Source organism: Petromyzon marinus, chromosome 20 (assembly GCF_048934315.1).
Source record: "Petromyzon marinus isolate PM22_M1 ecotype Great Lakes invasive population chromosome 20, UKy_Petmar_22M1.pri1.0, whole genome shotgun sequence".
In the NCBI taxonomy this organism is placed as follows: Eukaryota; Metazoa; Chordata; class Hyperoartia; order Petromyzontiformes; family Petromyzontidae; genus Petromyzon; species Petromyzon marinus.
The window spans coordinates 12,646,894-12,672,740 of record NC_133686.1 but is presented as its reverse complement, the minus strand read 5'-3'; the positions used below and the strand labels follow the sequence as shown (position 1 = coordinate 12,672,740).

General features: G+C 49.8%; 1 protein-coding gene across 7 annotated transcripts in view; it reads right to left on the bottom strand.

Annotated features, from left to right (window-relative positions):
- LOC116944082 (zinc finger homeobox protein 3-like) overlaps window positions 1-25,847 on the bottom strand; it is a 462,441-nt gene that overhangs the window by 97,866 nt on the left and 338,728 nt on the right. For all 7 annotated transcript variants that reach the window (XM_076068327.1, XM_032957495.2, XM_032957494.2 and 4 more), the window contains one exon: window positions 13,635-13,905. In XM_076068327.1, coding sequence (XP_075924442.1) covers window positions 13,635-13,905 — 271 coding nt within the window. The remainder of the gene's footprint in view (window positions 1-13,634; window positions 13,906-25,847) is intronic.

Genomic DNA, 25,847 nt, shown 5'->3' with positions numbered 1-25,847 from the left:
CACAAGCCACAGCCAAGGGCGAGTCTCCACGCTCTCAAAAAACATTTAGCAAAATTGCAACATTCCGTTAGAAACATTCCCAGCAAACATCTCCTACGGCTTGTGCGTGTAAATGTTTCCGTCTCGGTGTGCGTACTTTCAATAGACTCGTTTATGCTGCGAAGCACCAGGATATGAGTTTTCACGACCACGCTGTATCAATTTAGCGCTCTCTTGCTACTAAAGCAGTGTGCCTGTTTGGCAGCGATCCAGGCGAGGATATAAAGTTAAATAATACGCGTCACGTTTTTGGGAATATAATAAGTATACCTTATTCAATGTTTCCAACTTAAAAGGAGAAATATATGATTTAAATAACTCAAAATACCAACAAATTAGTTCCTTTGAAGAGAATGTGCAGCGGCGGTATGCATTACGTGGGCAAACATGAAAGGGAATTGAGAAGCTGAGAGGGCCGCTACTATATTTAACTTTAAATAACACACCAACAATGCGGTGCATGGTGAAGCGAACATCTCTATGAGTGACGTCCGCTAGGCCCAGGCGGTAGACGTTACGATGGCACGGAGGTAAACTCCCGCTCGTCATAACCAAACAGACAAAAGATTAAAAGTGAGGAAGGTCCGAGTCCTGCGCTGTGATGATGTTTGTCTTGTTTATAACTTTTTCCATTTTTTCAAGTTTCTCACGAACCTAGCAGGGGGAACATTTCCAAGGTTACGCTTATTGAAAAAGAGTTCTTTGATCTGGCTTCAGGAAATAAAAATCCCTTACAACAAAGTTTTGGTGTTTTTAATAAAATGGTCTCATTATTCAATTACAATGTAATACTGTATGCTTATATCGTCTGTGACAGGTTTAAAAAAAAAAGAAACCTGCCCCGATGGATTCAGTTCCTACTTATTTCACGTGAATGTGTTTGAGACAATGTACAGTGTACATATCTCAGAGGTGGCGTGTGTAATATAACCGAGCGTTCCTGTTGTGGAGAATTACAATACGTTTCCTCAACACTGTACGTAGAAGTCAGAGAGTTGGGCAATTCAGACAAATTAATTCAGCTGCAGTGACAAGCGTCAATTGTGTGAGTGTACGCATCTTGAATAAATCACTGTCATTTTTCGGGGCCGTAATTAAACATTTTAGCAGACTGATGAAATAACCCAAAAATTGTGAAACCTTTATAAACAAAACAAAAAATCCTTCTCTTTACACGTATTAATCACTTGATTCGTACCGCTCCAAACTATAAGAACCGATGCTAACAGCACTCGCATCGGCACAACGGCTCCGCGCTCTAACCGCAAAAGTCCAACAACGCCAGCAAACCCCCCCCCCCCAAACTTAGAAATTACAGCGAAATAAAAAAAACCGAAAGTGTTGGAAACGCTCCCTGGAGCCGTAAGGCATATCGGGCGTGCGATAGGAAATGAAAGATTACAGCGCAAGCGTAAAGTTTTCGTAGCTCCGCTCTCCTGGGGGTAGCCCCCTTTTTTTCTCTCTCTCTCTCTCTCTGTTTTTTTCTCTTTTCGGAATGTTCCTGTGGCTGCGAGACCCTAAATGATACCCGATCCTGGGGCTTGCGTGCAAACTGGATCACAGGCAGGAATGCAATTAGAACACGATGCCCGCACAGCGCCAGCGCCGGGCACCTGCGGAGCGCAACGGACAGCACAAACGCGCCACCTCAAAAGCCGCGGAGCGCGGCGCCGTGTCGCGCTCGGCGTTAACACGAGAGTTTTGCAAACCCCCGCCGGGGATGCAAATCGTCGGCCCCGCTCGCGAGCGTTCGCGCGCGAGGCCGGGTCGAGGGCAACGAGGCTCTGTTTTCTCCGACACACCTTTGGGTTGTCTCTGGTGGTGTCATTGAATTATTTCTGTTAAAAGAAAAAAAAACACCTCCTCTCAGGATTTGTAGCCTTGTCTTCAGAAGTGGGGCGCGATTGGCACGCATCTTGCTACAGTGCATTCCAAAACAACGCGAACGAGTGTGCGGGCAGCCACGCCGGACACCATCGCACCCCGCCTGCGACCAAAGCGACGAGCCGCGGCCGGGGTGTAGCACCGCGCGCGCGCGGAGCGACCGAATCGCGGTCCTGGGGGGTGGGGGGGGAGATGGTCGATAGAAATGGACGCTGTGGGGAAGGCGACACTGCGGTCTTCCTACAGCGCGACCGGTGTCCATCACGGGGACGCAACATTTGGGCAATCGGCTCACGGCTGCCAAAAGAGACCAGCGCTGGCTTCTCGCCAGTTTGAGCACCGGGACGTTCTAACACGAAGAAAATCCTTAAAATAATGTTCAGGTTTTTTTTCTTCTTTGAATCACATGCCTGTCTGATTGGTTGATGGAAAACACGTCACCGGTCCCCCCAGTGAGATATGTCTGCTCTATGCTTTTATCCCACTTCCAAAAGTAGTCCACTAAGTTTTCCTTGGGTCATATACATAATTGTTTAATGCATATTAAAGGGAAAAAAATAAAATAATAAAAATATAAAACAATACAATTCCCTTCTACGTGACTTTACCGAAAGAACCAAGAATATAATGCATGTTAATCAATGTAAATTTAGTAAGAGCCCGGACAAGTTTTAGACCTTTCCCAACTAAAGATAACGTAACTTTCCCAGGCGAAGGTGAGAGCATGCGCACCTTCTGCATTGCGTTGAATAGGCAACGTTTGTTGTGTCGTGCAGCAACGCCACAGGGCAATATCATGTAGCACCCACGGGAGTGAGGTGAGCAACTTGTGAGGCTGAGGGTGCAGTGCTCGGGGCGCTGACACGGGGAGAGTTTGGAGGAAACGAGACGTCACGGTGAGCAACGGTTGTTGCGCCATCTGCGACAACCGTGCAGTGAGCGCAGTGGGAGCAGCGGGGTGAAGAGAGACGGAACGAGGTGGCGAGGGGAGGAACAGCGGGGATGTGGGAGACAGGGGGAACGAGTGTGCGGAAGAGAGCAGTAAGGAGACACTGAGGTGCTTGGGGCAGGGGGGGGGGGGTAAGAGGAAAGTGTGATGACCAGAGAGGGCGTGGTAGGAGGTGGCGAGATGTTAACCACCTCGCCTGGTAGACAGGAGGCCGTGGGTTCGATGCCGATCATGACGGCTGCTGTATATTAAGAGTTTGCGTGTCTCTCTCTCTCTCTTCCCGTGGTCGCGTGGATTTTTCTCCGGGTCCCCCGGTTTTTCCCTCCACATTTACAATCGTACGCTCAGAGCATTTGGCTGCTTTAAATTTCCACACGATAAGCCACTTCATTGAGCTGACATTTGTGATAGCCAGGTCGCTTCTGAGAAAGAGCTATACAGCTCAGTGGGTCCCACCTAGTAAATATTAAAATAGTATTAATAATAGTAAAAATAGTAATAGAAGATAAAAATAGTAGTAATAGAAGATAAAAATAGTAGTAATAGAAGTTGTAGGAAGGGACCGCGCAGGAGGAGACAAGACCCAAGACGTATGTGCCCTCAAGTGGGCAAACTTAGTTTGTGTGTAGAGTTTTACATAGCCTACATTAAGATTATTAAGATTCTAAGCAGCTCATCCTATGTAAATCCTCTACATTGAATACGTCTTTCAGTTAAAATAATTATTTACGCAGTCTCAATTTAATCATTTGTCGTGTTTAACAAAATTTATTTGCTTTGTAATTTATGAAATAAGAGCATGCATATTGTGAATTAATAATACTACCTTATCCATAATTTAGGGGTTTTTTTGGGTTAGATGGCGTAAATATCCAAATGTGTCGTTAAAACCCGCCACCACCCGACAGCCAAGTTAGTAAGGGTTGTCACGTCAACAAAACGTGCCAATTCTTTACTAGTACAGCCCACCGGTGTGTTGGAGAGCAAATCCACAACATTTACAATCTGTTGACGTGACAAACCTTACTAATTGGCTGTTTCGAGTGGTGGCGAGTTTAACGACACATTTATATTGACGCGATCTAACCCAAAAAAAAAAACCTGGATTATGGATGATATTGGTCGCGAAAGCCTACGTGTTAATGCTACCTCAGTAAACACTATTTTTGACAAAGTATCCTTTATTCAATAATTATTTAATATTATGAAGTTGTTTGCACAATGCCATTCAACAACTGACAATGTACCACAAAAGATTCCGCCCCCATTTCGCCATAACGATCGCAGGTACAAGAGCTCTTAGCAAGCACCTGCAGACAACACAGCACCTGGCTACCAACGCCTCCCCAGAGCTGATGTTTACACACTGCCCCAACTATTAATTTAAGCCTGAGGTGACCTGCTTGAGGCTCGCAGCAGGTTCAGATGCAACTTGCCTTGCCGTATTGACGGGCACGGTGGGGACTCGAATCAAAGTCGCCGGCTGTGCGTGAATCATTGCGCCACGTATCACGTCGCACTAAACACACACGTGCTGTACTGTTATCGGTGCGAGAGGAGTTGGGTGTTGCAATAACGTGGCCCCTAAAGACTTGGCCAGGGGAGCTTAATAAACCTTCTCTGGCGAACCCTGTCAGTAATGCCAGATCAAAAGGCGGCGGCTGATAAACATGGGAGGTCCCAATGTTGAGCGTTGTCATCGTGGGACCTCCCCCTTGCCAGTATCAAAATAGAAGAATCGGTTTGACCCTTCATGGAAATAAAACAGTTTGCGTTAAGATGTTAAAACACCAAACTGAAACTTTTGCAAGGAATCGTGTCTGCATTAGCCACACATACTTGTGGTGAACATGCAAAAAAACACATGCTCTGGTAGTGTATGATGATGCATTGTCTTTGAAACTGATTACTCCACACCAGAGACAGCATTGTTTAGAGCATAGTCTCAAACAGTGTTAGACCAGAGGACGACGCCAAAAGGCGAACGACCCATTTGGTTCCACCGCTCGGCCTCCTTCGACGAACCTCCCAGCGCCACGGGGGCCTCGTGGCCATCGCGCGATCGCTTCCCAACGCGCTTGGCGGGCGACAACAAAAAAAAAGAGGCCGCTGAATAAATTACCGCTTGAAAAAAATAGAGGAGGAAACACCTCGACGGCCAGCGCGTGAATCGCCACGAGCTGCCAAACGCAAATTAAATATTCACACGCAGTACGATTTGAACTCAACTCACAATCGGAAGGTTGATTGATACTTTACGCCGTACTTGGGGTGGGGGGGGGAGGGGTCAAACTTAACCCATCATTTCTCTGGGGTCAATAAAATAACTAACACTTAGCTGGAATCATAACGTGGCTTGCATATTAGAGAGAATAACTCCAGCGTAGCAAATGTGGAATTTCCACTACGGGCTCATGTGTTGAGGACAACACTCACTGAGTGCAGGCCACTGCTTAGTTGAGTAGCACACTGACTTTCGGGGTTCGGTCCAAGTGTGCATGCCTGGAATATCCAATCTGTGCAATCTTCACAGAGCTGCAATTAGTGAGCAAAGCAGCCCAAGCCAGCCCTGCCTGACCGCTTGCCTCCCATTGTCCTAGCCGACATGAACACCCCAGCTCGGTGTTCAATAACAAAGCGCTGCGAAAACGACTGGGAATGTTCCGTTTCTGCTGTTGTCAAGAGTGCCTCGTTTTTCCAGAACCTATTGATTTAACTGCTGCTAATCTGAAATGGAAAGGTATCGCTGCATTACTATCACCAGTGTATGAATAGATCCGTGGAACAAAGAGTAAACCCCTTACCGCTGCTAAAGGGATTTAACATTTGGTTCCACTTACCCCTTCATATGCTTTTATACGAGTGCATACCAGATGACCCGAGCTGCGACCATAATTATATTCTCGCCAAGTTTATGCAGCGCCAGGTGGAATATAGTCGCACACACCGAAGCGTGCTTCAGATTTGCGCTCAAGAGTCCAAAAGGAAATAATGTGGCTCAGAACGGTGGACTTAATATCCTCTCAAAAGCAGACGATGCAACCCGTTGAACGCACAACGCATTAAGGAGCAACGCTGCTCGCGGCTTAGTCACCAGGCGTGAGCACCGAGTCACGTCTCAGACGAGCTCCGTGGCCGTGTGGTCGAACGGAGCCGAAGTTGCTTTTGAATGCGGCGTCGCGCGCGCAGCTCGTGGGCAGCAGTGTGCACGGTCGCCAGCCACGCGGCGCTGCAACGACATCGAATCCCTCCCCCCCCCCCACCGTTCTATTCCCCATTCCATTCCCGGTCGTTCTTGGCCGCGGATACCAAATCGCGCCCGAGGTTTTTGCGGCGAGGTCGACGCCACCGACAACAAATGAGGCCAAACGTGCTGATAATCTGCAAGTGGGCTGAGCAGACAAAGGTGGCCGAGCAACTGGAGCTGGCTTTCGCGTGCAATTCTTTCTTCTGAATCATCCTGACCTCAACAGGCGCTCGTGAACAGCCCTTGCAGTTTACCATGAATTTCACCTTCGTATGTATTACAGACATATTCATATGCTACCCATTAAAACACGAGCTCGTGTATAACACCTACCAATATTTGCTATAGAATTAAAGGCAAGGAGCCTGATGCTCATTCCAATTTAACAAAAATGCATTTATGTTTAGATGAATGCTGAACACGTCTGCATAAGCCAAAGCTGCAATTTGAAATAAGCAAAATGGTCAAAACTAAACAGGCCTACCCAATATAATGTGTTCTACATTATTATTAAAATTTTCCTGCTTTGCCCAAAGTATTATCTATGAAACACTATCTGCAGCCAAATTAAATTCCACAGGAGCCGTCCGGAGCATAAATACTAAACACAGAATGTATCCACAAAATAATACTAAACTATACAAAAAATGAAACTTTTTATTTTACCGGGTTAGGCCCACTGAGCTACGTAGCTCTTTTTTAGAAACGACCTGGCCACAACTGACAGCTCAAGAAAGTGGATTATCACGTGGAAATGTCATGCAGCCGAACACAGTACTCGAAACACGTTTCTAAATGTGGAGCGAAAAACTGGAGAAAAATCCACGCGACCACGGGGAGAACATGCGAACTGCAGCACGCAAACATGCCAAATAATAATAAAAGTAAAGTAAAATATTTACCCGCACTGAGCCTCAGACTTATTTTTATGAGGGTGCTGCAATGGGACGCTTGGCCAATGCTCTCTATTACTGAGCGTTTGACTTCATGTGGGAAAAAAGCAGAGAACCCCGGATAAAATCCGCACGAACGAGGAGACACTCAACGCTGTCATCTCCTGGCCGTCCTCGCGGGCCCACACCTACAGCACCTGGCAAGGCCCTGTGGTCACACATCCCCGATGAGGCTACACGAGAGGAGTTTGCGCGTTGAAGGATTTGGTCGACCCAAGAGCAGGTGGATCTCTAAATATATCTGGTTGCGAGCGAGTGAATAAACAATGTAAATTAAAGTGATTGTTCTAGAAGGGCCGAATAGCTTAAATGACAAAATAAATAAAGTCGTTATCATCATCATCGGCCATAATTGACCCACTGCTGTACGACGATGGCCTCTCCAAGCTGGAAACCATCTCTCACGATCGTGCGATGATGCAACGTTGCACCCAGCGCGTTGCTCGCGAGCTGAATTCACCGCTGCGTCTCCGCCACGGCTCTACCAAGCCCCCACAAAATACAAAACCCCAGCGAACAGACGGCACACAAAGCAGCGTGCACACTCTCCGCATTCAAAAAGTTATAATTTACAAATTGCATCCAAGACTTGGCAATTTGTTATAATTAGCACCAAATACAATTACCCAATTTTTTTTTTCAAACGTGTTGCATTACAAAGAACACATTCATGGCGCATATTACGCGATTAATTGACAAGATGAACGATAATTTGAGGGGACAAATGTGCATTCGCCAGGAAATCTCAAATATCCTTCTCAGCACGTACGCATTGTGCCTAGAACGATGTTCATGCTTTCCGAGGGAAACGTTATAACTTGGATCATTAAAACCTCATTTCACATACGCGCACAAGCAATGGCAAGTGCAACACACACCCGCACGCAGACGACAAAAAAAGTGGCCCAATTTGACTCAGTGTCGGGAAAGTTGCATAATGTTAATAAAACAACAACTACAATTTGTTCTAGATTTGAAGCTTTCGTGACTGCAAGGATTCATACTCTTTGGTTTTTTCGGTTAAGTCATGTAGGTAAGCACAAGCTTTCGTCTTCAGGTGGAAACCGTCACAGCAAAATTGATACAGCAATTTTGTGTTGCCTTCAAAACGTCGTGATTTAATTTAGTTGTTTTCATTTACTTTATTTTACCTATGTGACATTACCAAACTACAATTTGTTTAGACAGGAAAGACTTGCCGAGTCTCAAGGCTGTGTGTGTTTCAAGAGGGTCCTGCATTTCGGATGTTTGGTCAATTTCATTAGTGAGTGGGCACATTGGAGGAAACCGGAGTACCCGGAGAACAACGACACGCACGAGGGGATAACACTTGCCAATGGATTAACCCCAATGCAGTGCTGCCATCAACTGTCCACCCTGTAAACCACTCAGCAGAGGTGGCCGCACAAGAGCTGCCTCAGGCTGGCTATGGCACGTAGCGCGATCGGTAACGCACCCAGCCAGCTGCCTTCGTCTCCACCACTGCGTGTGTTGACACTGCCCCGGATACTCGCTGACAGCACCGAGGTGACCTGGTGGAGGCACGTTGAGATTCTCACTCTTCTATAGGATCAGAAATCAAACCCAAGCCAGCAGGGATTGGACTGCGGTGTGAAAGCGCTACGCCACTGCTCTCCGCTCGCCAGCACACGCATCGAGACAAAGGCCCCCCCCCCCCCCTCCAGCCATTAGCAGACCGTTTGGGCAAGTGCTATTAGCGAGCGCCTATTAAGGCCTACACGGTACTACACGGGGGAGTTGTGTAAGCAGCACCACGGCCCGGCTGCTTTTGTCACCTCGGTGTGTTCACACAACGCACCTGACGACAAGTTCAAACATCACTCACCGCTGACGTTAGGAATCAAATTCAGATGACCAGGTTCATAGTGCGGTGCGTGTTGGCCACCGAAACCAGCGCTCCCCCGCACACACACGGCCACAGCCACTTGCACACCGACGCAAGGTGCACTCCGAGAGTGCACTCCCCTGTGCGCAAGGGAGCAGCGAGCACTGCGGGGGTGGATCAGCAGCGCTACGTACACCCCCCCCCCCTCCAAATAGGGCAGCATGTCACGGCTAATCAGCGGCGCCTGTATAGGCTCACAAGCACCGCCGAGGGCCCTGCAGGTGTAAACAATGCTCCACGCGCGCTCTGGCCGCTCGTGGGTTTTTCCTACTGGAATTTGGCCTCTGCACTCAGGCTCGTCGTACCGTGGGCGCCGCCGAGTACCCATTACGGGACAGCTCTTGCACCTGGCTGCGGTGCCAATGCGGGTGGCTTAGAAGGCGCCGCTAATGAGTGGCGCGCGAGTGGTCCCGTGCGGCGCGAGTGGTCCCGTGCGGCGGGAGGGCGATTCCTCCGCATGGGCACCTTCTCGCTTACGTGCCCACGGTCGCGGATGGCAAACGGAGGCCGTTGCGACTGCCGAGTGATTTTCGGCGGCAACTCGCCTGTTGTTTTTTTTATTTCGAGTGCCAAGGAGTGCATTTCTATGAAAGTGATATTTAAAGTGTTAGTCCCCCGTGGACTGGTATTGAGTTATCACCACACAAGCCGAAGTGACTGGTGCCCCACTTATTATGACAACCCGATACAGTCACACGGCGTGTTACGAGGTCTGTGGTATGACATTGTATCGTGTCTTAACTAATACAGTATCTGGGGTCCATGTCAATGTGCCACTTAATATTTATGGTCGTGTCATTTTTTTTAGCATACCGTGAATATTAAGTGACTTTTAAATGTAAAAAAAAACCTAACAAGTGAACACACATTTGCGAAAGGAGCTCGTAATGTGTTATTCCAGCTTTTTGGATCTTTAACATTGGCTGATTTGTAAATTAATTTCTTCCAGTTAATGATGCATTAACAAAAAATGTGCCAAAAAAATCCTCATTTCATCTGGCTGCCAAATATTGAAGTATTGAGATGTCCTGTCACAAATGATAGCTCAACGAAGTGGCCTATCATGTAGAAATGTATAGCAGCCAAATGCTCAGAGCATGTGTTTATAAATGTGGAGGGAAAAACTGGAGGACCCGGAGAAAAATCTACGCGGCTACACGGAAAACATGCAAACTCCAAATATACAGCAGCAGGCGTCAGGGTCGGGATCGAACCCACAACCTCCTGTATACAAGGCGAGGTAGTTAACATCTCCTAGCCACCGCAGCTCCAATATTTTATGCATCTCCACCTTTCCGCGGGGATTTTATGGAAGAGCCGTGGTGTCCATGTGTGCAGCGGAGCCTCTCATTGAAGCCACCTACGCAGCATGTGCCAAATCTCTCCGGGTCAAAGGTTCGTCAAATGTGCGAGGAGATAAAGGCGTATTTCTAATTAAATCCAGCATAAAAATAATCCATCTCTCAATTAAAAAAATATATCTAGAGCTAGTAAGATTAGGAGTGAGATACAGATATTGATTAAATATGATTTCTACCTATAAATAATAATTAATAATAACAATAATTTACAGCCCTTTGCCAGTCCACTGCTGGATGAATGCCCCCCCCACACCATTTTAGATTCCGGGGATTTGTTTTGGTCAGTGCAGGTTGGGGAAGGCGGCGTTTTTCAGCAGCAGTTCAGACACAACTCGCCACTGATGTTAGCCGTTGGCAAGAACCTAAGTCGGGATACCGGGTTAATAGCACAGTGCTCTACCCATTCCTCCACCGATCCCTCCAATAAGCCTATATATATATAGACGATAAAACTAATACATTCTCGGCCTTACATTGAGAGACAAGCAGGGAACACGCGGATAGGGCTGGCCATAGGGGGGTGCGGATCCCCCCCCCCCAACACCTTCAAACTAAACCAGCGGTGTTACATCTGACACTGTGACATCGAAGCGCGGGGCGGCCCCCCAAAGCGAGGGGCCCGGGGCAGTCGCCCCGATTCCCCGTGTAACCCTCGGGGACGGCTCTGCACATGGAATGAGAACACTACTGCCTACTGTACATATACCGTAGATATTGCATTGTTCAAACTGTCCAGAGAAGTGGGGGGGGGGGGGCTTGGGCAGGGACACGCCACAGCCAGAGAGGATCACGGCCAATGGTGAAGACTAGTAACGGAGTGGCGGTCAAGGAACGGAACGCAATCGGAGGAGCACACAGAGGAGGAGGAGGAGCAAATAAAATCAGTTCACGTGCGTGCGCTAGGAGGATCATGACATCGGAGGATCGTGGTTGAAGCTCGGGGGAGACCTTCATCCAGCAGTGGATTGACCATGACTGATGATGATGATTATTACAGAGGCGCACCTGACAAGCTAAGTGCTCGACATTGCGCTCACCCTCTTGCCGCTGCTGCTATTGCCGTCCTCCTTGTCCTCCCATTAAGTTCTGTGCGACCTGCTCCTCGGGCGCAGAAGCCGTTTGCGGCGCATCGCTCTGTACACTTGGCGCGGGGGGGGGGGGTGTATCGGCTGTCATCCGTCACCTTGTCGGCACGTGAGAGGGATTACAGTCGGGACTCCGCCGCACAAAGCCCGAGAGCCGTGCCGCCGCCGCTGCTGCGCACCTGTGCTCGCGATAAAAATGCGAGATCGCGATCTGCCCACGGAAATACGTTCTCGCGGCGCACACGTGCGTGCGCGCCGTCCTCCCCATTTGGTCGGTTGTCCATTTTGATGAGCCCGTCTATTTTAGTCACGACGTGCGCCAAAGAGCCAACGGCGATGCAAAACAACGAGGCGTCGGTGGGGGAAAGCTTCATCGTAAACACGCGGCACAAAACCGAGCGCTTTCGCGCAAACCGACGCGGATCGCCCCATTGGTGTGCGCTACGAACCCCGCGACCCGGGTTCGATTCCTGCTCACGGCCAACACCAGTGACGATTATCTGAACCGGCCCTGGGCCTCCCCTAGGTCGACTCAGCCTCAATTCAGTACCCGGTGCGGTGTGTAAAACATCGCCACTGGGGAGACAAAGCGGTCGGGCGTGGTGCTGGCCACCCACCCCCTCGTGTGACGTGCCGGCCTTCATAGGTGCTCGCTAACAGCACTTGCCCCAACAGTCTGTTAAGGCTATACGGGGGGTCTTTGTCTTTGTTTGTGAATACGGAGGCCGGCTCAACTCTTTGGCTTCTTTTTAAAAGCCCCCTTCTATTGATGAAGTGTCGTGATGTTAATGGATTGCTTTGATTTACAACAACAGAACATGTAGCGATCACTGCCACCCTGAAAAGGGGCGAGAGCCCAAAAGGTATCGTGCTCGTTATTTAGCTCTTCTATCACAGCAGTGGTAATGAAAGAGGCCGTGTGTGTACTTAAAAAATCTGCTCCCAAAGTTTTTTTGCTTTTTTTACGTAATGCCACTGTGCACAAGGGAAATAATGAATACACAATTCACACCTCCGATTCGCACGGTTGGCTGCGTACGATGCGAAAAAAGTTCAACATACATATGCACGTACACACAATTCAAACACGGCTAAATATAAAAACACATCACGTGCACCATACACGGACGCAGTCGTACACACACGCGGGCTTGTAGTGCACAAACTCACATGGCGGGTCTGCATAACGAACACAAACACAAACGTGGAGATGAGGCCTGCGTCCCAATGTCTATCCATGAAACTGAGAAATCCGCGGGTGTAAAAGTTTGCAGGTAATATTTATGGCAATAAAGGGTTGAATTGTCAGGGACAGCAATTTGCTTGTGGCCCGTGTAGCTTTGGTAGGTGTGATGGTGATATGTATTCAAATGTAACGATGTTATTACATCGCCTATGACTGCCAGAGCAAAAACAGTTAAACACGTAGGCTTTCGCGACCAATGTCATCCATAATAAAGTTTATTTTGGGCTAGATCGCTTAATTATAAATGTGGTATTAACAAACCGCCTGATGAAGCTGGTTGCAATCACCAGCAAATCATCGTTTTCAAATTGTAAATATTGTGGGTTTAACTCTCGGTCTCGACCAGGATCAGCCACCAATAGCCACTCGTGTTGTGTGTGGCCACGAACTGAGACCACGACCGTAGCAGTCCACTTAACCATCACACCAACATTTCCCACGTTGCATACATACAAACACACACATACAAACCAATGAAAAACACACAAAGACAAACACCCCCCTCCCCCCTCCTGTGTAGCCATGACAGACTGTCGGGGCAAGTGCTGTTAGCGAGCGCCTATGAAGGCCAGCACGGCACACGAGGGGTTGGGGTGGCTAGCACCACGCCCCGGCCGCTTTTGTCTCCCAAGTGGTGATGTTTACACATCGCACCGGGTACTCATTTGAGCCTGAATCGACCTAGGAGAGGCCTAGGAGCAGTTCAGATAATCGTCACTGGTGTTGGCCATGAGCGGGAATCGAACTCGGCTCACCGGGTTCGTAGTGCCGTGCGTTAACCACTACTCTACCGCTCCCCACATACACAAAGATAAAGAACTCCTGCAAAGCCTTAACAGACTGTCGGGGCAATTGACTTTAGCGAGCACATACACACACGCACGCACAAACACGCACAGCAACGCAGGAGCCGTGAGTTCACGACGGAGCAGCCGGGGAGGGCAGCGCGCGGACGGACACTCACCACTCTCGCTCGCCGGAGCTTCGCGCACCACAAAGAACTGGGCAAAAGCTCGCTCCCTGCTCGCGCTGCGATCGGACGCCTCCACCGCCGCCGCCGCCTGCTGCTGCTGCTGGGCGGTGAGGTGCATGCGGCGGAGCCCCTCGTTGTGCTGATGCTTGAGGGAGCGCGCGTGCTGCAGCAGGTTGAGGCGCGAGCGCGTGCCGTAGTCGCACAGCGTGCAGTGGTAGGAGCGCGCCTCTGGACGCACAGCCGCGTCCTGCTGCTGCAGGAACTGCAAGAGACAAAGACAAAGATCCCCCCCCCCACGTATAGCTTTAACAGACTGTTGGGGCAAGTGCTGTTAGCGAGCACCTGCGAAGGCCGGAATTGGGCACGAGGGATTGGGTGGCCAGCACCACGCCCGGTCGCCTTTGTCTCCACAGTGGCAATGTTAACACACACCGCACCAGGTACTCACTGGAGGCCGAGTCAATCTAGGGGAGGCCCAGGACCAGTTCAGATAATCGTCATTGGTGTTGGCTGTGAGCAGGAATCGAACTGCCCATACTGGGCATTTTTGCAAAAAAGAGCTTCATAGCTCATCGGATTCCACCAATCTAAACAAAGATTCTGAACTCGGGTCGCCGGGTTTGTAGCACAGCACGCTAACGGCTACACTACCGCTCCACCCCCACCGCCATGCTGCTATTAAAGCTTGTACAAAAAATAACTAATGATTTAATACTGAGTCGACCAAAGTGATGGCCCATGACCGGTTCAGATAGCCACCAATGATATTGCCCATGGCTGAGAAGCGAACACAGGTTGGCTGGGTTTGTAGCGCAGAGCGCTAACCATTGCACCACCGTTGAACATGTAAACGCAGGGGCACAGACACGCAAGCACCGGTACAAGGATGAACAGTCGCACATGTGGCCATACGAATGGATGCCAGCACATGTCCATTTGTAATACACTCACACAAAGAGATGCACTTGTAAATGGATTCTAAAAACAAACATCCGCCATATAGAATCAACACCTTGATTTAGCCTGGAGATATCCGATGAGCTACAAAGCTCTTTTTCACAGATGTGCAGTAGTAAGTAGACTATAGCCTTCCTACGGTGCGTGAGGGGTTGGGTGGCCACTACCACGCCCGGCCACCTTTGTCTCCCCAATGCCGAAGTTTATACATTGCGCCAGGTACTCATTTGTGGCCGATGCGACCCAGGGGAGCCCCAGGACCGGTTCAGACATTCGCCGCTGATGTCGGCCGTGATCCCACATACAAGCACGTGCACACACACACACACACACCCACACACATGCAGACGCACACACACGCACACATATGCACGCACACGCACGCACACGCACGCACACACGCACACACACGCAGACGCACGCACACATATGCATACGTGAGGACACGAAAAGACAAAAGAGGGTGGGGAGTAAAACATTATGAACTCAAAATGAGTGACAGTTAATATGACGAACTGTTGGTAGCAAATACAACTCAAACACGCAGACCTTGAGCTACACCCAAACATTACGAGACCTTAATGTCAACACTAATAACAACGTTTAACTTCTATTCTGAATGTTCCAAATGCTGGCTGCGCCCGTGAAGCATTCTCATTTCTGCCCGTCTACCCATCTCAGGACCGTGCTGTGGCGAGGCCTACACGAAGGTCATCTTAGTCCCTCCTCTAAGCCTCATTACACGGCCACGTTTTGGCAGGATGACTCCAAGCCAGCCTGGACCACTGACTTGCCCTGGCTCTGTTCAGTGAAGTTCCCAAGACCCCGATACGAGAGGTCACCGCAGCGTGTGGCCAGGAGGGTTTGTAATGTGTCGAGAACTACTCAATGTTTGCTGAAAATAAGACTGAGCCAAAAATGTTTTTGCTTTAATATAACAGAAGCACCCAAACCTGCCTAATGGATTATAATCTCAGGCTTCCTACTATCACTGCCCTGTGCACTAAGAAATGTGTGTTTCACGCAAGTCTGTTTTCAATCTATATATATAGGGCGCCATGGTGGCGAGATGTTCACTACCTCGCCTGGTATGCACGAGGTCGTGGGTTCGATCCAGACCCTGACGCCTGCTGTATATTTGAAGTGTGCATGTTCTCCCCGTAGCCACGTGGATTTTTCTCCGGGACCTCGGGTTTTTCTCTTCACATTAAGAATCAACATGCGTTTAGAGTATTTGGCTGCAATAAATTTCCGCATGCTAAGCATTTCCACATGATAAGCCACTTCGTTGGGCGAACATTTGTGGCCAGGTCACTTCTGAAAAATAGCTATGTAACTCAGTGGGGCTTACCTGCCAAAATTAAAAAGTTGTGCCGTGACAGATAAGTCAACTCAAAGCGAGCCTATCACCCCACAGGGGGTTATTAAAGAACGATTAATCACTTGGCAGGGAGTCAACAGCGGGTATCCGACGGCGAGACTGGTCACCATCGTGGGAATGTGCTCAGGAGCAGAACTTGTTCAATCAGACGCACTAGGTCCCTCTCCCTGTGGAGGTGGGGTCAACCCAGGTGGCGGTCAACCCAGGTGGGGTCAACCCAGGTGGAGGTCAACCCAGATGGGGGCCATCACCTCCCTTGACACGGTCACTCACGCAGGCGTTTTGTGTCCAGTCACGCCTGGTGCAATGAAACTCTGATGCGTACTTCCGCAAGAAGAAGAGCGATTCTACGTTGCCCGTACGTGCGTACGTGTGTTGAACTTATTTCGCTTCATCCTTTGGCTTTGGACTAAGAGTGGGGATTAACTGCTATCCGTTTGCACCAATGGGTAAACACTGGAAATGCTGGTAAATGTAAAATGGAAGAGGCAGTAAAAAAAAACTATGTAAACACGAGCCAGCAACAACAATCGTGTACGAGCACTCACACGCGCATGCATTCTTTCTGCTTTGGTTAGTGTTTGTAGTTCATGAAAGCACAACGATATTAAAGGCAAACATTTAAATAAAAACACACATGTCCGCCAATATTTCAGCCAACAGGCCCTCATGAAGACCTCCTGGATGTAGCTTTAATGTAATTGAATGGCTGTTCTAATGGCGCATGTGGTGCTGCTTATATACAGTTTTCCGTAATGGGCTCCAACCCTATGCACCGCATTCAGATTTTAATATATAGCCTTTTATTATTAGTTCTACCGCCACTTTGTTAGTGAAAACATAATATCAGAATACGGCGCTCATTCAATACGGCACGGTCTATACTTAGCGAGGGGGTGTCTGGCGTAGTATTAATATATCCGACTTGCCGGAATGGCCTTTTGGCTCTGGCCCCATCTGCTTATTTGAAGGGGGCACCCCCTGTGCCGACGGGCGGAATGCGCGCGGGCGCACACTCCGCACCGCGCGCGAGGTATCGCGGTGGGGGGGGGCGATTCCGCAATTCAGGAGGAGTTGGAGGAGGAGGAGGAGATGGAGGAGTTGCATGGTGCTACAATGACCACGAGCGGGTTCCCCCCCCGCAGACGCCGTCCACCGTTTGAGCGTTCGCCAAAGCAGCAGCAGCAGCGAACTGGGACTAGCGCAGGTGTCGTACGTTAATCACGGCGCGCCTCATTTAATAAACAGATACTTCAGTTGCATGCCTCCTGCCCGTGGCTTTGCCCACGGGTGCATTTTTGGGGTTGTCCAATTAAGAAAAAGGGTCAGGGCCATGTTGGCACGCTGGCATATCGTGGGCACGTGCTCAGCGTCGAGCTGCGGGTAAATCGGGTAAACGCTCGCGCGAATGTGCACTTTGCACGCGCACTTACAAGTGTTTACGTGCTGTGTTATTCTCCCGCACTCTATCTATATGTATGCAAATTGGTTATCAAAGTGTTTACGCTAATGAGCCAGAGGGCTGGCGCCTCGGCTCTGTAAACGCGGAGTACTCATTACGCGCCAAACTTATTAAATATTTATCGACGTTTTGTGTGCGGTGGGGCCAAAGAGCACTTGTCACAATTAGCCCGCAGCTTATTATGAGTACAGTGCCCGAAGCACGCGGGGCCGGCAACGCAAACTTCCCACGCGGAGGCAACACCGTCGCCGCCGTCCGTGGCTCCAGAACTTTAAAAAAAAAACACGCGCGGACCTCGGACGCATCGCGTCGGCGTAACAACCCGCACTGAGAAGCCATTGATTACGCGAAGGTCGAATTGTCATTGTGAAGGCTACATTTTTGTTTCATGTTTTGGGGGTTTCTGTTTTAACAGCAAACTCGTTCTCTCACCTAAGAAGACTTTAATGTGCAACCCTAAGGGAGTACAGTTGCTGGCCAGGGTCCAGTAAATACAGGTTTGGTGCCAAACATGTTGTGGCAGTTTTAGGAAATCATTATTTTTTTATAATTATTATTAAATAATTATTGTTTCCGGAGGGCAAACCGAGAGAAGGCCAAGCGAAGCGTGCTTTATTCAAATGTGTTTAGCTTATTAACAGGCTTCATTAATTCCAGCAACAAATTGCCATGCCGTTGTATAAAGGAGGAGGCGATATGTGCAGATAATTAAGACTAAAACAAAGGGGGTCAGTGTGTTTCTCGGGCCCAGCGAGACATAAACAGCCTTGCAGGTGCACGGAGCCCAGAGATTTTTCCCGGGAAGCCATTTATTGCCCACATGAGACCCCACTGAGGGATCGCTTGCAGGCCGCACACAACTTTCTCATTACCTCTACCCTCCCATTCTCTCTCAAAAAGTTTCCACCACTGTTCTATTTCCCTTCCCGACATTTGTGCCCGCCCCCCCGCCGCCCTCTGCCCTGATCGCTCAGCAGCATCCTTGATTTGATCCTTGCACTCGCAAGCATCCTCTAGACATCTGGGATTTTAATTGGGGGCCGTGGAAGGATGCTTTTCTGGCAAGCGCTGGTACACAGAGATTAACGAAGAGTTTCGGACGCATGGCCGCAGCCCTTGCGGACCTCCATCCAAACAGTGCGCTCTGACAATTTTACACGGCCCAGACACAACAGTTACGCAAACTCCAACATAAGAGGACGCATCGCGGTGTTTGAGGAAGTCTTCGCCAAGAATGTTGGATCCTACCGGATTTCGCTTGCACCACATCTGCATGAAGTGCAACAAAAAAAATATTAGAACAGATGTGTGAAATTCTGAGCACAAAAGTTCCACTACTCTGGCTATTCAAACGACGCCACAAATAACCGGTTTCATGACGAGGAGGGGAAAAAAATTGGGTAGCGGCGGTGGTGGCTTTCAAGAAAATGAATTAAAATATTAACAATGAGGAAGCATATTAATAAGAGAACATTTTAATCAATCTCATGTATAATTCATCCAAAATAATCACAACAAATGAAGGGCCTTCCCAAAACGCTAATAGCAGTGATACGGTTGCGTAAGACTGCCGCGCGAGTGAGATTAATCGCCAGCGCATCGCCTTAAATGAAAAGAAAAAGAGAGAAAACAAATTTAAAAAAAGCCACCAATGCTGGGCGATGTCCCGGTGTGCTTGCACGGTGCCGCGAGGAGCCTTCGCGGCGCAAAAGCGCAGCGAAGGAGTGGAGGTGAGGCGTTGGCTGCGTTTGGCGGGCAGCCTTTGTGATTGGCCTTTTTGCGGTGTTTGTTTTGCTCGGGTTTCATGGTTTCGGGCAGGATATCGCTGGGGGGGTGGGGGGGGTGCCCGGGGGGGTGCCCCTCAAACTTTTTGTCTCAAACAATGGCACCGATTTACCTGACAGAAACTGGATATCGTGACTCTCGTAGGTAAATAACTTTTGTCAGGGAGAATATTATTGACGCTAATCGTTTGCAGTCGCCATTGTTTGGGCAAACAAATTACGTGAAGCTTCCACTTACACAGCCGAAATGTTGTTTACCAAAGTCACAGCTTTAATGAAATAATACAACAGGCCCAAGCAACTCCTTACTTCCAAAAATGAGGGAATTGTTTGCCCAGAGAGAGGGAGCTGTGCCTACTCTACTCGTATTAAATATAAACCCATCTCCTCGTCCCGAGTGCCTCACACCACTGCAGAATATAAATCAATGGAGTATTACACCTCATTTCACGCAACCTTTTTCTCTCACACTTAAAGTGAGGGCGGGGGAAAACACTTTACATTTTTAGAATTCTTTTGCAAATTGATTTTTTGTTAAAGGAGAGAATAACAAAAAGGTTATTGATATACTGTACTTCACTTGATGCTAACAATGGCATTTAACACTGACCTGAACATACATCAACACAAAAATGCCTCTTTAACAGACTACTTGTGTGGACGCACTCAGTCGAACTAAGACACAATCTCGTGCTAAACTCGCAACCAGGAGGAGTTTGTTCCGTAACTTCAAAACGGTGCGGACCACAACGTCTCACAATTGGACAATAAATGCCCGTTGCTTTCGTTCATGTAATTTTTACCTCCTCCTCCTCAATGCAGTCTGGCTAAATGTCACTTGTAATGGGTCTCAATTTATACATGAAGTGGCTCAGTGTTCCAGCAATTTAACTTTCTTTGTGATATTACTTACCATTTCGTGGAAGAGTGCGCAGTGGGCGGCAAGGAAAAGGCCAGCTACAAACGCGCCTGGGTCAGGATTTTTTCAGGGATCGGCAGTGGCCAGCCAAAAAAAAAACGCTCGGATTAATAGAGCTGAGGAGACGTTCACCGCCGACTTCCTTCGCAAATGCGGGTGGAATTTAAATTACTCGTACGGTTTGTCCCAATCCCACCAACAATCCAACACGAGGACACAAGCCACGGTAAAGATGGCACAGACTTTCCTATCACAGGCTCTCGTTACGTGTGTGTCTGTGTGTCTGTGCGCATATGTTGAACTTCTTTCGCACCGCACGTAGCCAAGTGTGCCAATTGGAGGCGCGAGCGTACCCACACAGCCGCCAGAAAACGAGGCACAATGTACTTCTATAATATTAAAAAAAAGCAACGCCCGGGTCAATACACCTCGGAGCGTGCGCAATAGCCGCAGACGGACGAAGATCGTTCCGCCCCTTCGGAGCACGGCGCTCGTAGGAACCATCCAAGCGCTACTGCTGCCACCGCAACAAGCGAGCGCATCCACGACGCCAGAGACATGCGGCGGTGGACACGCAGCGCTGCACCGCCGGCAGGGGCACAGATGGGAGCCGGTGAGTAATGGCTCCGAGCACCTGTGTGGGAGAGTTAAGTCTCCGGGGACAAAGGCAGCAATTAGAAGACCTCCCTCTCTCAGCCAGGCTCGGCGTTTAAGGCCACCTAAGATGTTTAACTTCAACTGCAATGTGAGGCAGGGCCTCCCTCTGTTGAATAATACGCAAATTAAAGGCATTAAAAGTGATGGGTTAGCAATGGAATGGAAGTTGACATGTCGTTCCATGGGAATGCACATCGCTAACGAGCGATATTTTCTCGTACCACAGATACTTTTTTAGATTGCAAAGTCTGCATTTAATTACGTTAAATTTGCCAAAAATCAATACGAACCGCGACTTTGGCACACGCGCGAACACGTTTAGAATTACGCCATTTATTGAAATGAAGGGGACAATGTATGCGTGCCAATTACGCAGTTCTTGTGCGCCGAAAAGAAAAGTCGAGGATGCTTCTCAGCGCAGATAAACTACTCCCGTGACAAATTGTGCCCAAGCGCCTTCTGATGTATCTCGTGCGAGGATGGCAGCCGCGGCCTCGTGGAGACGCGTGGATCCGGCGCACGGGAAAAAAGCACGGCAGCGTTGTGGCACAGACACCCCATTTTACCGTTCCAAAGCTTCCCTGTCATCTGCCTCGGTAATTGGAGGAAATTGTGGATTTGAAAGTGGAAGCAGAATGTTTATCCTGTCTAAATTATTACTCCATTAAGGTTTTTTGCCATGGCGTTACAATGGCTAAATTGGATTTAAAATTTTAATCAGACAATGGACCTCATATCCCAGGGTTTAAACCACACTAAATATTCTTACGATAATTGGAATGCGCGCTCTATAGATACTACCGCGCATGCCACACAGCGAGAAACGCGAGAGCATCTTCCGTGGAAGTGTATTAATTGTGCGCATCAAGTGACGTGTGTATATATTTTTTTATTGCAGCTGAAATGGAACTAAGCGATCACAATTACGGCGGCACAAAGCACTCTCTTGTTGAGGTCACGAGAAGCCCTCCCTTCCACCCCCCCCCACCTCTCTAAGCTGCCTCCCTCCAGTTGACCCCCATCGTCCCCCCCCCCTCCCCTACTCCACCCCACAACCCGCACCTGCTCAAACTCCAGTTATTATAACGGAGAGAAAAAAAAACAGATTTGTCAATTAGGTTGAACGGTTGTTTACCCCCCTTGAAAGTTGCGTGCGTAAAGAGCTCGTTGGATCGCCCAAAAGTCTCATATCCTGCTAGAGAGGCGTCCGACAATGGAGGCGCAAGCAGCGGGCCCCCGAAAGAGATCCTCCTCCCAAACGGACGAACGCCAAAAACACACACACGGGTATATAGATGTCTGTTAATGTAGCGTGCATGCCAGATGCGGTGCTCAAAAGGCAAATTCAACTTTTACAAGTTTAATGCCCAAAAAAATGATCCATTCATGCCACCGGCATTGAACGACGAGTAAGATGTCACCGTTTTACACACAAACACGCAGGTGCACACGAATACAAAGGTCCCCCGTTTATCCTGCACAGGTTGTTGGGGCAAGTGCTGTGAGCAAGCGCCTATGAAGGCCTACACGGTGCACAAGTGGATCGGCGGCCGACACCACTACGCCGGAACGCCTTTTTCACCCCAGCGCTGCTGTTTACACACTAGACGAGGTAGTCATTTTAAGGCTGAGCTGATCTAGGGGTGGCCGAGGGCCAGTTCAGACATTCGTCACCAACGGTGACTGTGAGCAGAAATCGAACTCGGGCTCAACGGGTTCATAGCGCGGTGCGATAATCGCTACAACTGAACGCACGCACGTGCGCTCATTCTATCGCACACCGGGCATGTTTGACGAAGCGCCAGACGCGGCGTGTCTCCAAGCGTCGCGCGCGTCTCCGAGCCGTTCACGGTCGCGCCGCCACGCGAGAACCCCTCCGTCTCTCTCTCTCTCTCTTGCTCTCCCGCCACTTCTCGGCAGCGCCGACTCTCCGCCGTCGCAGACGTCCTTTGCGGGAACAAACAAAATGGGAGTCGCGCGATGAGGGAAGGGCGGCCCGGCGTGGAGCGGGAGAGAGAGAGTCCGCAGAAGCGCGCGACGCGGCAGGGTTGACACGGCACCGCTCGTCCTCCCCCGCCGTGGTTTCGGGTGTCGTGCGCGTCTCTCCCGGTGGGAAGCCGGGGCCAGCGAAGGAGCGAGCGCTGCGGGAGCCGCGATCGACGCCCCGAGCCGCCATGTCGGCCGGTACCGCTGGGTAATCGCGGGTAGCGAGCGACACGCGTGCGGCACGTGTAGCGCTGCTCGTGTGCACATCCACGGGAGAAAGATCCCATTTAGAAACGTTAGCAAGCGCCTATTAAGGCCAGCGCAAGAGACGTATGAATGTATGGATGTTGAACTTCTTTCGCACCATACATAACCAACCATGCTAATCAGAAAAGGCCAAATATGGCACCAAGATTTGAGTCCACTTAGAAGAAGCCCAGATCTGGTTCAAACACAAGTCACTATTGGTGGATTGCATGACCAAAAATTGGACATAGTTGCTGGGATCATAGCTCGCTAACTGCTATGCCACTGTTCTCGTCACAAGAACACACACGTGCACACAAAGACACGCAGGTGCATGTGCACAAGAAGACAAAGATCCCCCGTATAGCCTTTAACAGGCTGTTGGGCAAGTGCTGTTAGCGTGCACCTATGAAGGCCGGCACAGAAGATAGGGTGGGTGGCCAACACCACGCCCGGCCGGCTTTGTCTCCCCAAGTGGTGATGTTTACACAACAGGTACTCATTTGAAGCCGAGTCAACAAAGTGGAGGCCCTGGACTAGTTCAGATAATCGTCACTGGTGTTAGCCGTGAGCGGGTATTGAACTCGTTTTGCAGGCTTCTTAAGCGCAACGCGCTAATCGCTACAAGACGGTGCACACACACACACACGCACTCGTGCACACACTTGCGGACTTACACACGTGCACATGCAGGGGCGCGCGCACACGCATTCTCACGTACACACGCACGCAGGACTGGTGATGTGGAGAGTAGGCGCTTAAATGGCGACCCGCACTGTGCCTTTGGAACGCAGCTTCGTGTGATCGTCCAAGCGTGAGGGCCACGATTGTTTAGGGTTTAGGATCTGCATGGATAATGAGAGAGCCCACGCCAATGCTATGCTCTCTCATGCCCTGCTCTTTTCTCTTTCGTCTTTTCAACCGAGAAACAATTTGAGGAGATTAAGCAGCAAAACTACACACGAAATGCATTCATTTTCACATCGCTTCCTGATTACCAGGGGGGGCCCTTTGGATAAAAGGGCATAAATTAAAGCTTTCCCACAAAGTCGGACAGTTTTCAAACTTTTACCGGATGTGTGTACGAAAAGAAGGCATTTAGAAAGCATTACGAGTTCCATTTGCAAAAGTTTTTTTTTGTTACGAGAACTGTGCGCTGGCGTTTGCGCGCGACGCTCCGTGCGGGTGGCACGGAGCGTCGCGAGCGGGGTGCGAGTGGGAAGCGAGCGGCGTGCGGGTGGCACGGAGCGTTGCGAGCGGGGTGCGAGTGGGAAGCGAGTGGGAAGCGAGCGGCGTGTGACTGGCACGGAGCGTCGCGAGCGGGGTGCGAGTGGGAAGCGACGCTCCGTGCGGGTGGCACGGAGCGTCGCGAGCGGGGTGCGAGTGGGAAGCGAGTGGGAAGTGAGCGGCGTGCGGGTGGCACGGAGCGTCGCCAGCGGGGTGCGAGTGGGAAGCGAGTGGGAAGCAAGCGGCGTGTGAACGCCGAATCCGCCGGGGCCGCACGAACCGTCGCTGCAAGAAAACGAGCCCTCGGAATACGAGCGCAATATTGTCACACATTCCAAACAAGTGTACGTCGGGGTGCGACTGCTTCCCGATCCGCTTCGTCGGCTCGGAGTTCCTGGTGTTTGTTAACAAAAACTGCCACTGCCGAAGAGTGGTGGAGGGAGGCGCGGGAGGGGGTAAGGAAAGAAAGAGAATTAAAATTAAAAAAATACAGCCCCGCGAAGGCTGTGCCTTTTTCGTTCGACGTCCGAGAAAAATCAACGACGCCGTCCAAGTGCGAACAACTACGACGGCACCGTCGAGGTTTACGAAAACCAAGCGCCGGTGGCGGCGGAGCGACGGTTTCACGACGCTCGGCAAAACAAAAAAATCAACGCCAAGTATTTTCCCGCTTTTTGGCCCATATTCAGGGGGGGGGAAAAATAATGTAACCACCCGCTCTCAAACCAGATAATTTTGATGAAGTGTGCCGTGAGTTCGTTACACATCTGCATACGAGAGAAAACCAGGGGCCCTTCTGTGAGCAATAACAGCTGTCTCCAGGACTCGGCGTTACAAAACGTACTCGGCAGCATATTTTAGTGCGCCAGGCACAGCTGATATCTAAATCGCCCCGGTGACCCCAACACTTTCCATAATCACTGCGCATTTAAATATGAAAGAAATTACCCTTGACCCTACGCTACCCACGAGGGAGGCCCCCCCTCCTCACATGCATGTGCACACGCAGCACACTGGCGGACACACGCGGTGGGGGATGGAGAGGAGAGGGAGGGGTGCGATTAACAAAAATCGTTAATCAAACTAGAGGCGGCGAGACTCCCCGCCATCTGTCCTCCAGTGCAGCGTTTGTTTAAACGGGCGCTGGGCACTTAATGAACAACAAATTAAACCTTGGGCCCATGTGCAGCCATGACACAAACCACCTGTTTGGCTAAGGTAGAGAGAATACACTTGAGAAAAAATACGAAGTTTCAGGTTTATTTTCTTCTGTACATTGTGTAATCTCACCCCAAGCCCCCACACCTCCCCAGAGTTGCTCAAGAGGTGCCTGGGTCTTTCAGCGCGAGTATCGCCACGTTCACGTTGCATATCCACCACCAACGAGCATCTTGGCAAGTACCTGCATCGCCCGCTTGGTTAACGCGAGGAAAACGAATAAGAAACACTTTTATTTTACTGTACTGGTAACCCCTGGTCTAGGTACTGGTAACCCTGGTCTAGTCACTGGTAACCCTGGTCTAGACACTGGTAACCCCTGGTCTAGACACTGGTAACCCCTGGTCTAGACACTGGTAACCCCTGG